At 56.2% G+C, this 15,813-nt stretch overlaps 2 protein-coding genes across 4 annotated transcripts; both read left to right on the top strand.

The window, feature by feature from the left end:
* Window positions 1–144: 144 nt before the first annotated feature.
* ALYREF (Aly/REF export factor) lies at window positions 145–5,128 on the top strand. Its single transcript, XM_075719961.1, has 6 exons — window positions 145–378; window positions 668–799; window positions 3,266–3,413; window positions 3,516–3,579; window positions 3,752–3,932; window positions 4,847–5,128. Exons 1-6 carry the CDS (start codon window positions 145–147, stop codon window positions 4,859–4,861), a joined length of 774 nt encoding a protein of 257 aa, XP_075576076.1. The 3' UTR covers window positions 4,862–5,128.
* A 5,038-nt stretch (window positions 5,129–10,166) lies between these two features.
* On the top strand, window positions 10,167–15,591 carry ARHGDIA (Rho GDP dissociation inhibitor alpha). Of its 3 annotated transcripts, none has more exons than XR_012831535.1 (5): window positions 10,167–12,071; window positions 12,460–12,543; window positions 13,138–13,214; window positions 13,373–13,766; window positions 13,900–13,936. XR_012831535.1 is itself a non-coding variant. In XM_009480934.2 (5 exons), exons 1-5 carry the CDS (start codon window positions 11,882–11,884, stop codon window positions 14,097–14,099), a joined length of 483 nt encoding a protein of 160 aa, XP_009479209.1. In that variant the 5' UTR covers window positions 10,167–11,881; the 3' UTR covers window positions 14,100–15,591. The 3 variants fall into 3 exon arrangements, 2 of the variants coding, with proteins under 2 accessions (XP_009479209.1, XP_009479208.1); XM_009480934.2 differs by lacking the exon at window positions 13,900–13,936 and adding an exon at window positions 14,032–15,591 and having other exon boundaries at window positions 13,373–13,436; XM_009480933.2 differs by having other exon boundaries at window positions 13,373–13,436; window positions 13,900–15,591.
* Window positions 15,592–15,813: the final 222 nt, after the last annotated feature.

Raw genomic sequence — 15,813 nt, 5'->3', positions numbered from 1 at the left:
CGCCGGAAGTCCCGCCCCGCCCCACAAGCCCCCGCGCACAAGCGCGCGCGGCCGCCGCGCCTTTCGCCGCCGGCCCCGCCTCTTCCGCTTCCGGCGTCGGCGCAGCGCGGCCGGAAGTGCAGGCCCCGGAGCGGAGCCGCCATCATGGCCGACAAGATGGACATGTCCCTGGACGATATCATTAAGCTCAACCGGAGCCAGCGGGGGGCCGGCCGGGGCGGCGGCCGGGGCGGCCGGGGCCGGGGCGGCGCCACCCGCGGGGGCGGGCCCGGCCGGGGCGGCGTGGGAGCCGGGCGAGCGGGAGGTGGCGGCCCCGTGCGGAACAGGCCGGTGATGGCCCGGGGCGGCGGCAGGAATCGGCCCGCGCCCTACAGCCGGGTATGGAGCGCGGCGGCGGCGGCGGCGGCGGGCGGGGAGCGGCGGCTGCCCGCGGGGCTCGGCGGCGCCGCGGGGGACCGTGACCGGGTGCGGGCCGGGCCTCGGCGCGGCGGGTGGCGGCGGGATGGGGCGGCGGGGCCGCGCGGGGGGCGGCGGGGCGGGGGGCGGGCCCGCCGGGCGGCCCTTTGTCCGCTCCCGGCGGGGCGGGCAGCGTGGCCGGTGGCCGCCGGTGGCCTGCGGTGCCCCGCGGTGCCCCGGGCCGGTCAGCGAGCTCCCGGTCTCGTTGCAGCCGAAGCAGCTCCCCGAGAAGTGGCAGCACGACTTGTTCGACAGCGGCTTCGGGGCGGGGGCCGGCGTGGAGACCGGCGGGAAGCTGCTCGTCTCAAACCTGGACTTTGGCGTCTCGGATGCGGACATCCAGGTAGGGGCTCGGGAGCGGCCCTGCCGGCTGCGCGGGGGGCGTTCACAGGGGGTTTAATTCATCGCGTCGCGGTTGGGAGCGCTGGGTGCCCGCGGGAGCTCCGCAGGCCCCGCTCCCTTCCGCGGCCGGGATGGAAGATCCCTGAGTGAATTGGCTCTGCCGTGGTGATGGGCTTTGTGCCGCTAGCATCTGTTCTGCCACGGCTCTGGTGATCTCGAGGGGGCTGCAATTTGGAAAAGCCGCTGTCTTCTGCAGAGCGGTAGTTAGTTGCATCATAAGTGATTCTGCGATGGCGCATGTGTGGGAAAATGCTGCTGTTTGGCTGGATCCAGCTGTGCCTGGAGAATTTAGAGTAAACTGCATAAATTCTTAAGGGCTGCGTAACCGCAGAAATTCCATAACTGCACCACGTGTATGTCTGCATGCTCTGTTTTTACGGGACCTGTTTGTGCAGCTTTGTTAAAGTTGCGCTCTGTTGAGTGTCGAGGTGTTCCTATGGACGCATCTATCGGTGTAACTGGGAAGAGTTATTTGTGAGGGAGAGCACGCTCCCCTGTGCTGCAGCATCTGTGGTACCCGGTGTGTTAAATCTCCTAGCCGAGTCACCTGTTGTGGTTGTATTCCTTGTTTCAGCTGTGCCTTTGGCAAGAACCTGCTGGATTCTTTCGGTTGGGTGTACGGTGCAATCTGCCTCTGTGGCTGCACGGGTTGGGAGGGGCTGAGGCATGGTGCTCCCACCCGGCCATGAGGGCACGGTCACGAGTGGGCAGCGAGTTGTGCAGAAATAAACGTTTGCAAATACCAAGTGTGTCCCCAGTGGGGGCTCTGCTGGCTCGGTCACGCTGCAAAGCGCTTCCTTTTAAATGGGCTCTGGTCCTCACGTCCTCACCAGGAAAAAACAACCAACCACTTCTATGCTTTCTTCATCTGTTAACTCATGCCGGTTACTTCACGTGCCGATCTGGCTGTGTCTGGGGAATTGGGAGTGAGCTTTTTCAGGTCACCTAGTTACTGGGTAATGTGCTTAAAACCACCTCTTTTTCTCATGTAAGTTCAGATTTAGTTTAAGTAAGTTTCTTGTTTGTCATAGTCAGGCCCTGGTGTGTAAAACATGGCTCTGTGAAGTCACCTTGGTTTAGCCGGCTCCTGCGCTTTGTGTGGCAGTTGAGATTTGCCTTTTCCACCGCTGGCTTGGGCTGAGGTGTGGGTGAACTTCTACCTGTGGCTTATTAATTCAGCAAAGCTGACTTAATGGCTTTGCACCTATTTGTTACTACCCATCCCATAATTTAGCACTGCCTCAGATGTGGTGATTGCTTTCTTTGTTTCTACACTAATCGCATCATTAACGTGGTACGGCACAGCTCGGGCAGTGTATCAGCAGGAAAGAGTGGCTGGAAGGAGCCTTGAACGTGCTTTGCTCTCGGAGGAGCTGCGCAGTGTCACACCCTGAGTGTGCGCTGCTGCTCATGAGGAACCCGGGTTCTCTGCAGTGCAAAGGGAAGCTGGCTCTGGAGAAGTGTCTGAGCACTGCCTCACCCGTCTTGCGCTCTGTTCCAGAAAGCTTCTATCGAGTGCTGTGTAACGTTCACCTCTGGTGAATGAGTACAAGGGAGGAGCTGGCCTGCAGCTCTGCCTGCAGTGCTGCTTGCTTAGGAAGTGGAAGAACATGCGTGGTGCTCCCTCAGATGCTTGGGCAGTAACTCACAGAGGCAGCTGCGTGGCAGTCGGGCTTTGCAGCAGATGCTGTAGAAGGTGGCCTGTCCCTTTGGGCACCTGGCAGCTCTGGCCTAGACGTTGAGCTTTTGAGGCACGGGGTATAGCAGAAACTCAGTAAGGTGAGGTGTCCTTGTTGACTTCCTAAATGTGAAACAAAACCTGTGAAACAAAATTGGTGGCTCTGTTGCTGCCTCTTCGTTTCCATCCTTCATGACAGCAAATGACACACTTCAGTAGAGGACCTTCCTAATCTCAGTTTTTGGGGTATATTCCTAATGGGCTGCGTTTTCAAATTGCACCCGGTCTAGTAAAGATTTGGGGGGGAAGTCCAGCACAATAAAACTGTGATCATCTCATGAATCCCTGCGCTCATACAGATCATTCTTCCTCTAGGAAATGGATTAGGGTCTGGATTATTTTTAAATAGTCACCCCATTGACCCAGCTTCAACAAAAAGACCCGCAGTTTCCTTTGAGTCTGCTTCGCTGGCTGTAAACATGCACCCTGCCAGTGGGGAATATGAAGTCCTGCTTGTTTTTGCCACCTGTGGCAACTTTCTGAAATCTTCCTGATGGGCTTGTGCTCCCCTTTTCCATTGATGCTTTTTCCGAGTTGGCAGTGATGTTTTGAAAAGCGCCTGCGATTGCAGAGAGCGGTTGTGTGTGGGGAACTGCCGGCGCCGTCTCTTGGCTGTGTCGTGTTCATAGCACTGATGGACGTGTGCTCTCTTCTCCTTCTCTTTCTCAGGAACTCTTTGCAGAGTTTGGAACCTTGAAGAAGGCAGCTGTGCACTATGACAGATCTGGCCGCAGTCTAGGGACAGCAGATGTGCATTTCGAAAGGAAGGCAGACGCTCTGAAAGCGATGAAGCAGTACAACGGAGTCCCCTTGGATGGTGAGTCTGCACGGTCCTCTCTGTAGCATATTTTGCTGGCTGGCCGGAGCAGCCCGCGCACCTGTGTCCCGCACGTAAGCTCACGGGCTGCTCTTCCTCCAGGGCGCCCCATGAACATTCAGCTGGTCACGTCACAGATCGACACACAGAGGAGACCAGCGCAGAGGTGAGATGCCGCACGGCCGCGGGAGTCGCTGCGCCCGGTCAGCGCGGGGCGGGAACGTGCCTGGCCCCTCTCTGTGTAGGAAGCGTGGATCCGTCTCCTGTTTGGCAAACTTCTGTGTGCCTCTTTGGGTTAACTGGAATGCACTAAACCAGTTGCTTTTCAAAAATCACAGTGTAAACAGAGGTGGCATGACCAGAAACCGCGGTGGTTCAGGAGGATTTGGTGGTGGAGGAGGCAACAGGCGAGGTACTCGTGGCGGGAACAGAGGGAGAGGCAGAGGAGCTGGAAGAACTTCCAAACAGCAGCTCTCCGCAGAAGAACTAGATGCACAGCTGGATGCTTACAATGCCAGGGTAAGTGCTGCTTGGGTGCTGTCCACAGGTTCCCCACAGCATCTTGTTCTGGGAAACGTTGGCAGCCCAGAGACGGCAGGAAAAAAAAGCGCGTTTTCCAGGTCATTGGACTAAAGCAGTCTCCCTCTGAAGCCGAGCAGTGCCTTGGTCCAGTAGTTGGCTTTATTTTCCAGAACGCTTTGTCAACTACTGTTACTGATAGTCAAGAAACAGCCCCTTTTCCAGCTCGCCGGGCCAGTGTAGGGTGGGCTCTTACGTAGCTGGAACAGCTGTGGTGAACAGTAGCTGCATAACAAAACCCACAGAGATAACAGGCTGCAGAAATGGAAAAACAAAAAGAAAAAAAACCCCATGTGAAATAACTACATGGGATGCTAATGGAGGAAAGCTCGCTGATGCTGATGGTGTGTATGAGTCCTGACATACAGAGCCACTCACATTGCTTGCTGCCTTCAGAATTAGCTCAGACACCTCTGTGCCACAGCCAGATTAAAACCTCGATAGAGAACCGACGTCACACATGTACGTGATGACAGCGTAGGAATTGGATAAAATCGAGGCAAGAGTATGGAAGAAGTGGGATGAGCAGAATTCCAGAAAAAAGTGGCATGGGCACGTCTGGTGCTTTAGAACAGTCTTCTCTGGCGTTGGGGATGCGTCAGTAGCGTGATTTTGCAAAGATTTGCACGGGGCGGGGGGAGCGTGGCAGGGCAGCTCGCAGTCGTGCCTCGCTGCGCTGCCTCAGCCGTGCCCAGGCTGCCCGACGCTCCCAGGCTGGTGCCAGAACCGGCCGGGGCTCGAACCTGCGCGTCCCCGTCCGGCAGCACCGGGGAGTTGCGGTGGTTCAGTGGGGCGGGCAGGGTGCCGCGGGGTGCCGCGGGGCGCACGGTGATGGCTCCTCTCCTCTCTTCCAGATGGACACCAGCTAAAGCGGCGGGCGGCGGGCGCAGGGAAGGACTCCGCTCTTGCTCCACGCTCCCCAGCGGGGGCTGCGGCTGTGGCTACTAATACCGAGGATGGAATTTGTTTTACTTTTACGTTCTGGGATAGGTTTTAAACTCCTGTAAAGGTTTTTTTTAATTCTGAAGCAGACCTGTTTTGTACCGAGTTATTTTTGGGATAAATTTTACTGGTTGCCTGTTGGGCCGAGGTGGTTTTTTCACCTTTGCCGTAAATAAAATAGCACCGTGTCTAGAGCTGTGGACGCCTGCTCGGCCGCGCCCTGCCCCGCCCCGCCCCGCCCGCGCGCGCCTTCCCGCGCCCAGCCCCGCCCCGCCCCGCCCCGCGGCGCTCTGCCCCTCCGCCCCGACTCTATCGTCCCTCCCGCCACCGCGCGCGCATCCCCTGGGCCAATCAGCGCGCTGCGACGGCGGCCGGAAGTGAGGCGCGGGGCTCAGCAGCCTCGTATAACGGGAAGTGACGGCCGTCTCCCGGAAGTACGGGGGCGCGCGGGCGGCTGGGCGGATCCCGGCGGCGTTGTCACCGCAGCGCGGAGAGGAGCAGGGCCGGTAGGGCGGGGCGCGGGCCGCGGCGGCGGGCGGCTCCCTGGGGGCGGTGAGGCCCGGGGCGGCGGGGGGGGGGTGCCCAGGTCGCGGGGCCGCGCCTCCGCCGCGCTGGGGCCTGGCCGGGCCGGCCGCACCGCGCTCCGCTGGCTCCGGGGCGCGGCCGAGGTGCGGCAGCGGGGCCCCGAGTGCCCTTGCGCGACCTTCTAAGGGCCGGGGAGAGCCGCTGTCCCCGGCGGGGGCCGTGGCGGAGCGGAGCGGAGCTCTCGGGGCACGGGGCCCGCGGTTAGGGCGAGATACGGGCGGCTCGGGTCGCCTCGTGCTCCCCGGAGGGGCCGCGGCTGCTCCGCGCACTCCCCTCGGCTTTCCCTCGTTGCCTGGGCTGCGGGCGGCGGTGAAGAGGAACCCTGGGGCCTTTTCGCTTTCCGGAGCGTGGGGAGGTGCGAGCGCTCTCGTTTGTCTCGAACAGCTTTTCCATAAATGGTTTCTAGTTACGAAACGAGAAACTTGGAAGCAACTTCCTCAGGGTCGGTTTCCTTCCGTGTTAGAGTAATGAAAGAGCCCGGTTTATCCCCCCTAATGCTGTAGGCAGGGTGCATTTTAAAGCAGCTGGGGCAACGCATGTAAAGGGCCCAGTTTGGCCTCTGCAGGAGGTATCGGTTCTCCTCCTTCCTCTGCAGCCTGCCGGAAGGATGGTGATGTCTTCCCTGGCTCCGTAGGCCCTCTGCAACAAGTCTGAAAGTCGTAACTTCCTTTTCTTAAGACAAGAAGAACTCTCAGTCATGCTAAGCAGGGAAATTGCTGCCTTGAGGGTTTCAGGTCTAGTCCAGAGTGCTTTGTTGCTCTGGTTGTCCAAGCGTTCTTCCAGCACAGGTATTCCTGTCCTGTAAGTGCTGAGCAGAGACAGTTTCACTGTAGTGTCCCACTGTGGGGACGAGTGGCGGTTGGTACAGGTGGGTCACGCTCTTGGCAGTGTCCGTGGCTGCAGCACCGGGGTCGCCGCACAGTTGGCGGTTGCAGCCAGACTGGAGCCCGTTCACCCACATAACTTGTTTGCATCCTGGGTGTAGGACTGCGAGAGTTTTTTAAACTTCTGAAGTTGTGAGCATATGGAACTGTCTGCTCACGCCCTTGGTTTTACTCTTGACAGTTAACGCCTTGTAGGTGAATGGCAGTCCAGGGTTATGTCATGAGCAAAAAAAAAAAAAAAAACCCCAAAAAACCCTACATCTCCAAACTGCTGAGTCCCTGAAAGGCAGCAGACTGTTTCCAGAGTCCTTCATGCCCAGAGCTGTGAGCCAGTGGCGGGATCAGGCAAGAAGAGAGTTCTGTGGGATGCTCTTACAAAGCGACGGGTGCAGCGGCATTACCTGGATGTCCCCTTGCCTCCGAATTCCTGGGTGGTGTCCGAGGGCAGCGCTCAGCCTCGGGAAGTGTCAGTGAGTCCCCAGTTCCTCCTTTGCTGCTGATGGGCCCCCCCTCCCCTGCTGCTGCCCTGGGAACCGTCTGAGTCCGGTTTATTTCTGATCCAGCCTCCCAAGCTGCCGCTGTATGTGTGGAGCAGCAGCGCAGCTTGAGCTGGTTTAAGCAGTCCTGGCTCCCTGTGCTTACAGCGTAGCAGCTTTTGTAGCTGCATAGCGAACCGGATCAGCGAACTGATCTGGCTGGAAAAAAGCCCTGCAGAAACAGTTATTAACTGGATCAAATTCCAGCCGAGCTTGCCGTGTGGCTGCACAAGCTTTCCCTTGCGCCACAGGGGAAGGAGGAAGGGTGGGGACCGCTCGAATTGGCACTGCTGCATGTCCACGGCTGCGCTGCGGCCTAATGGACGTCTGAAGCCAATTAGCTCAACTGAAGAGACTCTGACTAACTCTGGTTTCACTGCTGCCATGGGATCTTGATCCCGGAGTATGAAGAAGTTGCTATTTACCACTGTCTGCCTGAAAACAAACAGGGTTATGTTCCTAGCAGTTTTTCTGTCTGGCAGAAGGTGGGGCTCTTGTATTCTCTGCTGCTGGCTCCTTGGTGCTGCGAAAAATGCTGAGAGAATCCAGGAGAAACTGCTGACTTGAGGAAGCGGTGAAGGCAGCCGAGTGCAAATCCCAGGTGGGAAGCGATTCAGCCTCCTGCTGTCTTGTGCAGGCTTCTGTGATCTGCAAGGATCTGCAAAGAGCCCAGGGCTGTTTCCCTAGATGTCTCTCCGCGGCCAAGCATCCCACCTCCTGTAATTTGCTTTCATTCTGAGCACGGGCTGGGAGTCCCCTTCCCGGCCAGCTGTGGCAGAGTTCACAGCGGGTCTGTGCCATCTCGCAGAGCAGCGGGCCTCCCAGGAGCGACTCGGATGAGTCTTAAGAGCCAGACAGCCGCCATGCAGAGGTGCTGAGCAGGACACCCGAGCACCTCCTGAGTGTCAAAGAGATGAAGGGGAATTTCCTTCCAAACGCCTCAGAGCAATGGCTGAGGTTTGAGGCGTTTTGCTCCCATGAGGCACCTGCGCCTGGCTGCCGGTCAGCAGCGTAGCAGGAAGGCTTTCATTAAGGAGCTGAGCCCTTTGAAGGACTGTGCTGCAGGTCCACTCTCCTCTGCCTGTCGGTGCATGCTGGCTGGAGGTCTCGGCACGGCACAGATGGGATATGCGAGTGCAGTTCTCTGCCGGCAGTTCACATGTGATTGAGTCTCTTGGCTTCCCTTTGTCTGGCAGTGTGATAGCTGGTCTTTCACACACCTGGAAAAGCTCTGGTTTACTAATCCTGAGCTGCAATAAATGCTTTGTCTGAGAAGCCTGAAGGGCAAGGTTGAGGCCCTCATAAAAGTTTTGATGCGATTAGGAGCCTCCTTCCTCTCTGGCTGCATGTTTGGAGAAGCAGCCCAGGCGCTGTGACCTGTGGCGACGAGATGCAGCTGCTGCGCGGGGGCTCTGTGCGGGCTGGGTCGCAGGGTGCCTCTCCACCCTCGCAGCTGGCCGGGGCACGGGAGCCCGCTCCTCTCGGGAGCACTGCAGTGGTGCAGCCTGCTCAGAGGCGTTGCTCTGCCTGCTGCTCCTGGGGAAGGCTGTTGGAAGAGGTGAGGTGGTATTTCTCCAGGGCTTCCTCAGAGAGCTGAGGCGCAGAGGGCCTGGCCTGCGCGGCTGGTTGGAACAGTGCTTTGTGTTGGTCTGAAGAGCTGTTTTCTGTCTCTGGTGGGCCTCCATCGTTTTAGAGATCCTGTGAGGACTCGGGTGGTTCTTGATTAATCCCTGTGGTAGTGTGCGTGATTGTTTCTTCAGCTCTGGATCACAGGATTAAGGCTAGAGCCATAGGAACACAACCGAAGAGCTGGGGACTTGGGGTTTTTTTGGGGGGCGTGGGTTTGTTGGTTTTTGGGTTGTTTTTTTTTTCTGTGCCCTCTATGGCATGGCTGTTGCTAAATATCTATTTATGAGAGGGGTTGCCCTAATGGAGCTGATGAAGATTGGGTGCTGGTGATGTGTGGGAGGAAACTGTTGCCCCACCTGTTACATCTGGAGGTTGGTTATCAATGAGTGGTAGCTCTCTGCTTGGGTGAGACCAAACTAATGCATTTCTCAACTGATCAGGATAGGATACCTGATCCTGGAAATCAGCTGCTGTTTCGGCTGCTAGAAATCAGTACTGTTTGACGCTAAGGCTGTTCCTGTGCAGAGTGCAGCAATCTTCCACACCCGACCCTGCTGTAGGGAACTGCGCTGTGGTTGGCACTGCTCTGTTCACCTTGCAGTGCTGATCCTTTGCTGCGTGCGCAGTGCTGGCTTCGGCGAGCTTTGGTTGTTGGAGGAGAGGCTGTCTGACGGCTCCTGTGGCCTGTTGCTTGCAGGCTGTGCTGATCAGGCTGTTTGATAGAAGTTTTATCTCTGCTTGGTCTGAAAATTGGAAGATGGTATTCACCTGTGGACGTTAATGCTGCAGAAAGGGACCTGGCACTGTCGGGGATATGCATTGGGGATACTGGTGGATCATCTGCCATGTGTGCGTCTGTTTGTTATATTCATGCTTCCAAAGAGGGCTCAATTGCAGAGAGTTTGGGAGTCAACAGAGGTCAGTGACTTGGGACTTCAGTTCTTTAAAGCTCTCACTGAAAGTCTGTCATTTCCACTTCCTGAAAGCTACAGAAGGAAGGTCCAGGAGTTCTTCAGCGTACAGAGAATGACCTGTAGTGCTTGGGAGGTGAAATCTAGCCTGGAGGTGAGACAAAGGACTGCAATAAGGGGATCAAGCAGAAGGGGATCAAGTAGATGTGTGAGCTAGTGTTTGTTCAACACTTCTGGGAGTCTTCAAGGCTGGAGGCTTTTCTGTACAGGAGCACAAAGGTGACTGGGTTTGATATGGAGGTACCAGGGTGAAATCTAATCGGTTGTTCAGGTACGACATGAGATTAAATGGCCTTTTGAGTACAAATTTCCATGATATTCAGTGACAGGATATTGGAGAATGCTATGCAGAAGGGCCAGCTGTTTGTTCTAAAGTGCAGGGGTCAGCACCAGCAGTTGTTTTAAGTGCGAAGGTACAATGGGAAAAGCTCCCCTACACAGACATGCTTGTGCCACGCAGGGCCCAAGCCCTTGTCATAACCCCGGAGTGTCACATCGTCCCCCCACCTTTGTCTGGTGATAAATCTTAGTCAGGCTTTAATATCCAGAAACACCAGTTGCGTCCATTGCAAGTATCCTGCCCCCAGGACCCCCCGAGAGCCGTGCCAGCCTCTCTGGGGAAGCCCTGCCAGCCCAGGACAAGTCAGCGTGCCTGTTCTCGGGTTTGACAGCGGGCAAGGAGCGGGTCCCCACCGGGGCCCTGGCTGCAGCTCCACCTCAGCACCCCCTCCCAGGGAGCTGGGCCGGTGCCCAGAATCCTGGCAGGTGGCCGGTCACCAGTTCTCCCTCCCCCTTTCCTTTTCTCTCTCCTCTGCGTATTTGCTGATAGGTCTGCTGTAGGCTTCTCTTCTGGTGGAGGTGTGCAAAATTTCACTTTTCTGTGTCTAATCTGTCTCCTTTGCCCTGTTCCCCAACAAAGCATTCATAATATTTATGGCTAAAAATATTAGTGGAGCCCAGGTGGCACCTCCACTGTTCTGCTATTACAGCCATTGCCAGGCTCGACCTGGACATGGAGTAAGACTGGCTCCAGTATCTGCAGAACTCGTCTTGCGTCGCTATAAAACGTGCTCTGTAAACTGTGTGTGATTAATGTCAGCACTGAGGTCTGTCTTTCCCCCTCTGGGTGGCACATTGGGTAGAAATGGAATGATTGAACTGTGTGCTGTTATGTCAGCTCAAAGACAGAAAGAATGGATGATGGTTACCTTATTTAGCGTAACCCATATGAGAAGCTTCAGGTGCATGTAGATCGTAATTAAGCCTGTATTTAAGTACATTGTGTGTGTTTGTTGTATTTGTAGCAAATGTTGTAGTTCTTGATTTATTTGGAAACTCGATGCCAGAGCAGTGAATGCGGTTCCGCAGTCTGTTGTGAGTCGTGTATGCTAGTGCAGAGCTCCCAGCGGGAATATTGAGCAGGACGCGGGAATGGCAGGTAGTGACAGAAACACCTGGATCCATCCGCAGATCATTTGTGAAAGATTTTGCTTGTACAAAAAGCCTTTCAAAAGCTGTCACTGAAAGAGTTTTTTAGAGAGTCCAAGTTGATATTTGCTGTAGGATGACCCTTAGGACAGCGTGCCCTGTGGAACATCAGGAATTCTGAGGATGTCGTTGGCTTTTACCAAGGTTTTTAACGGGGTGTTGGCATCGCCTTTCACCAGCCCTCAGTGTGCAGCTGGGTGGTTCCTGATTAGAGCCTTGGACAGCCGAGCCAAGCTCCGCACATGTTTTTAATCCATTATCTGTCTTGCTGGCCGCGTGTGATACAGATCTTTGAAAAGGGTCTGGCATGAGATCAGCTGAACCATTCCACTCCTCCGAGGCACCCAGCGCAGAGCGGATTGATCTGATTGAGTTACAGACTGTGAGCTCCAGATTGCAGCAGAGGCTCCTGGTATTTGTGCCAGTGGTGGGGCAGAGGCCTATTCTTAGCTGGAATCGTGTAGAGCAGAACTGAACTGGGTTTATTCAGGGCTCAGGTTTATTATGAGTGAAAGCCTCACACGGTTGTTCTTGTGGAGTAGAGCGTTTTTTCTATGGCTTGGGGTATTTACCAGCTCATGAGTAAAGCACCGAGGTTGAATTTTTCCTACCCTCTGGCGTGGGCCTCCATGGGCTGAACATGAGACCTGGCCTACCGGAGGAGTCTGCGGGGCTGCGGGGTACGGGCATTCGGCAGGGTTGTGTCCCGTGAAGGGCCCCGGGGAGAGGGAGTCACGGTGGAGCAGTTCTGGGGAAGCCTGGTTGGTGCTGCTGGGAAGGAGCCCGTGCTGGTGGAGTAGGTAGGTGCAGTTACACCTCTCCTCCCTGCTTCAGTGTAACTTGCGTGTGTGAGGATGGCAGAGCAGGAGCCAACAGCGGAGCAGCTGGCCCAGATTGCAGCTGAAAATGAGGAGGACGAACACTCTGTCAACTATAAGCCACCTGCCCAGAAGAGCATCCAGGAGATCCAGGAGCTTGACAAGGATGATGAGAGCCTGCGCAAGTACAAGGAGGCACTGCTCGGTGCCGTCACTGTGACTGCAGGTGAGCCCTAGGATGTGGCTGTGCCCCGCTTGAGCCAGTCACCTCCGGCCTCGTCCCTGCTCCTGCCCGGCAGCTGTTCTCCCAGTTCTTTGTGCTTCGGCACGAGCGTAGCCGGGAGCGTAAAGGCACGTGTCTGCACTCCCCCCACGCTGATCTCTGGCCCTTGGAATAAGGCACGGGGACAGGGGGTGGCACTCTGCCTTTGGCGGGGTGGTCTTGGGGAGACTGTGGGCTGGGCCGAACACGGCCGGGAGCCCAGACTTTCACTCAGGGGGATGTTGTTCTCACTGTTGTTTGTGCTCTTTCAAGAAATGCCCTGGAAGTAAAATGAGTTGTGTTGGTTGGTATTGGGGATGGGCGTTTAACAGCCTTTTTGCTTGTCTTTTAGATCCCAATGCTCCAAACGTGGTGGTGACCAAACTGACTTTGGTCTGTGCTACCGCTCCTGGCCCTCTGGAGCTGGACCTGACAGGTGAGCTAGGACAGAATTCCAGCCCTTCTCCCAGGTCAAAGCTGGCTTCGTGTGGAGCCTGGCAGGCGGCCCCGCAGGAGCGCTGCTGGCACGGCAGGCAAGCCCTCCTGTGCCAGATGCAGAGGAAGGTGCCCGGCGCACTGGAGGGTTCTGTACTCTGAGCCCGGCGGCTGTGTCTGCGCCGCAGCAGAAGGCCTTCCTGCTTCCGCTCCCCTGCCAGCCCTCGTTTTGTAGAGGTGCGAGCTGCCGGGCGGGGGAGCCAGCCGTCCTCTAGCCTGTGCAGCGACACTAATGGCAGCTTCGAGATGGTGACAGCCTTAGAGCAAATGTCTACAAAGGAACATTCTTGAATTAACTGCATAGCCACGCTGCAGTGTCCTTTCACAGGGCATCGCTTGCCCGCCTCAGGTAGCATGGGCAGCGTAGCAAGGAGGGTCCTGGCATGCAAAAATGAAAGGGTGAACTGCATGCTGTCCAGGCAGTAAGCATCATCCCCTGCTGCTGCAGATACTGTCCTGATCACCCCTTGCAACTTAAATTCGCCCCAGAGCACAGTACGAAGGGACTCTGAGCAACCCTCTCCCTTCTTTGTAGGTGACTTGGAGAGCTACAAGAAGCAAGCGTTTGTGCTGAAGGAGGGCGTGGAATACCGGATAAAAATCTCCTTTAGGGTAAGAATTCAGATTTGAAAACCGAAGAACACCGGACTGCTGCAATCCCAGCATAGGGAGTGCCTGAGCCCCGAAAAGTGGGGTGATGGAGGAAATTGTCTGGGGTGGGCAGTGTGTCTAGGAGATGTCTTCTACAGTCCTTGCTTGTTTCTCTGCAGGTTAACAGGGAGATTGTGTCAGGGTTGAAGTATATTCAGCACACGTTCCGGAAAGGTGTGAAAAGTAAGTGCTTCTCTGTGACTCGGGTACTGCTTTGTGCGAGAGCTTCCTGCTCTGCTCTGGTGATGGGGGCTCGCCTGCTGGTGCCCCAGCAGCTCATAATGGGAGAAGAGAGTCTTCAGGCATGTCTGTGTGGCTGAGCCCGTGGCGATGTGTGAAGGCTTCTGGGTTTGCTGCGAGGTGTGCGGTCCTGGTTGCACCTGCACCTCTGGGCTTGACGCGTAAGCCCCGCTGGAGCACGGAGGTGAACAGATCGCTGCTGACAGCGGTGCTGGCGTGGGGGGATCCCTCCCTGCAGGAGGAGCCGTTCCTGGAGTGAACGGAGCTGTTAATGTGGGTGATGTTCTTCTCACAGCCCCTCTGTGGAGGGTTGTAGCAGTAACAGACCTTTCATTTGCTGTAGCTTTGCCCCATGTGCAGGGGAGGCTCTTAAACAGCCTCCACACACCTTTTTTTCTTCTTCTAGTTGACAAGACCGAATACATGGTTGGGAGCTATGGCCCCCGAGCAGAGGAGTATGAGTTTCTGACCCCCATGGAAGAAGCCCCTAAGGGCATGCTGGCCCGGGGCAGCTACAACGTCAAATCCAAGTTCACAGATGATGATAAGACTGACCACCTGTCCTGGGAATGGAACCTGACCATCAAGAAGGATTGGAAGGACTAGCCCTTCCCAAGGCCAAACCCCAGAGAGCGTGAATCAGACAGTGGCTACCGTAGAAATCCCCCCCTGTACCAAAGTGCTGACATTGGAACCCTCTTACCTTTCACTCCCCTGTTATAATTTGACCAGAGAGCTCAGTTTTGTAATGCGCCCCCTCCCCAGAGAATCGCTGAGTGCATTGACCAAACCGTGCTGTCTGCATCTGATCTCCAGCTGCCCAGCCCGGGGCCGTGCTGTCCCAGCACAGAGGTGGGAGCACTTGCTCCCTCGCCAGGCCCTTTGCTGCTTCTCACCTTCCTTTATTTGGGTAGGTGCTGAAGGGGAGAGACTCCCGTGCTCTGTGTAGGATCCTGTGCTTGGCTTTCCTGTGCACAGCTCAGGGTAGCTACTGCCTCCAAGTAGCTGAAGAACTTTGATGCCAGGCAGCTATTGAATCTGTTTGTTGGCTAAAATCATGTCCGGCCTGCCCCTTCCACCCAGTCAGTGTCCTGGGAACGCTGGCAGCTTCATTTGTGGATGTTCCCTGTAACCATGATGCCTTAATGTGTAACACGTATCCTCTAGGGAGGGGGCCCTGCCCTTGTTACACTTTTTAAATGCCACCCACCCTCCCCCTGTTTGTTGGCATGGCACTCATCTTGGTCACGCCCCTCATGGGTTATTAGGAAAGATTCACAACTTCCCGCTTTGCTGCTGGTCCGTTCTTCACCCGAGACGGGACATCTCCAGAGGGGAGGGTGGTGTGACATCCCGGGTGACGCCTGGCACCACCCCTGGCCCCGTTTGCATGGAGCTCCGAACTCTCCGGCAGCCTCAGCGCCTCCGAGGCACAGAGGGGGTTGCAAGGCAGGGGGGTGCAGGAGTCACCAGTGTTGCCATCACCTCACACTTCTCATTGCAGCCAAGGTAGCTGCAAAGCACTGAAATTCCAGGACAGCACCTGCCCTCCTGGCTGTTTTGGGCTGAGGATGGACTAGTCTGTTTCTGCAGCTGCTCTCCTGATGCGATCAACAAAGAGCTTGCAATGGACAAGTATTCAGAAGCGGTTAATGCCTTATGTATCTGTTCTGCCTTTAAAATCCGTGCCTGGCCTGTCAGTATTTATTGCCTTGACACTCGACTCCCCCCCCCGTGCCCGTAGCAGACCCCTGCAGCACGCCAGCCTGCCAGCCGAGGCTGCACTGACACGGCGCTCGGGGTGAAGGAGCCCTCCGGGACCCGTGGACCCCTGAGGGCTGGGCAGGCACGCTCCAGCTCCACAGTCCTCCGATTTGGATCCTACCACGTTGAGGTCGTATTAGAACTGGGACCAAGTACATGTGGCTTTCTTGTAGCTACATCTTTGCCTCTAACTCTCCCTTGCCCTGCCCCTAGAGAGATTTTTGTTGATTTGATTTGGTGCATATTGTCTGTAAATCCTAGACCCGGGTTAACAGGTTTGGAATCATCGTCTGCTTCTCCTTTTATGACAGTTAAATAAAATCTTTGAACTGACCATCTGCTGTCTGTTCTGGTTCTGTTCTGGAACTTCCTGGTTCTGGGTCTTTGGCAGGAAGTGGCAGAACTTCTGTTCCACAGGGGATTTCTGCAAAGACCTGGGGTGGGAGAAGACCGGAATCCCTGGGCTTGCTGAGCTGTGAAACAGGGCATCCGGGACAATCCTTGCCAGAGGAGAAGAGGTGAGAGGCCCCCATTGCAGCTGTTCACTCTGTGCTGC

This window comes from Pelecanus crispus, chromosome 12, assembly GCF_030463565.1.
Source record: "Pelecanus crispus isolate bPelCri1 chromosome 12, bPelCri1.pri, whole genome shotgun sequence".
Taxonomy (NCBI): Eukaryota; Metazoa; Chordata; class Aves; order Pelecaniformes; family Pelecanidae; genus Pelecanus; species Pelecanus crispus.
Note: the sequence above shows the minus strand (reverse complement) of the source record. Positions and strands in the feature narration are given on the sequence as shown.

Bases quoted from the DNA above. Each gene is read 5' to 3' on its own strand.
- ALYREF (XM_075719961.1), top strand. From the start codon at position 145: ATGGCCGACAAGATGGACATGTCCCTGGACGATATCATTAAGCTCAAC. The intron at 379-667 runs GTATGGAGCGCG...GTCTCGTTGCAG, and splicing joins GGCCCGCGCCCTACAGCCGG to CCGAAGCAGCTCCCCGAGAA. The intron at 800-3,265 runs GTAGGGGCTCGG...TCTCTTTCTCAG, and splicing joins TCTCGGATGCGGACATCCAG to GAACTCTTTGCAGAGTTTGG.
- ARHGDIA (XM_009480933.2), top strand. From the start codon at position 11,882: ATGGCAGAGCAGGAGCCAACAGCGGAGCAGCTGGCCCAGATTGCAGCT. The intron at 12,072-12,459 runs GTGAGCCCTAGG...CTTGTCTTTTAG, and splicing joins TGCCGTCACTGTGACTGCAG to ATCCCAATGCTCCAAACGTG. The intron at 12,544-13,137 runs GTGAGCTAGGAC...CCTTCTTTGTAG, and splicing joins TCTGGAGCTGGACCTGACAG to GTGACTTGGAGAGCTACAAG.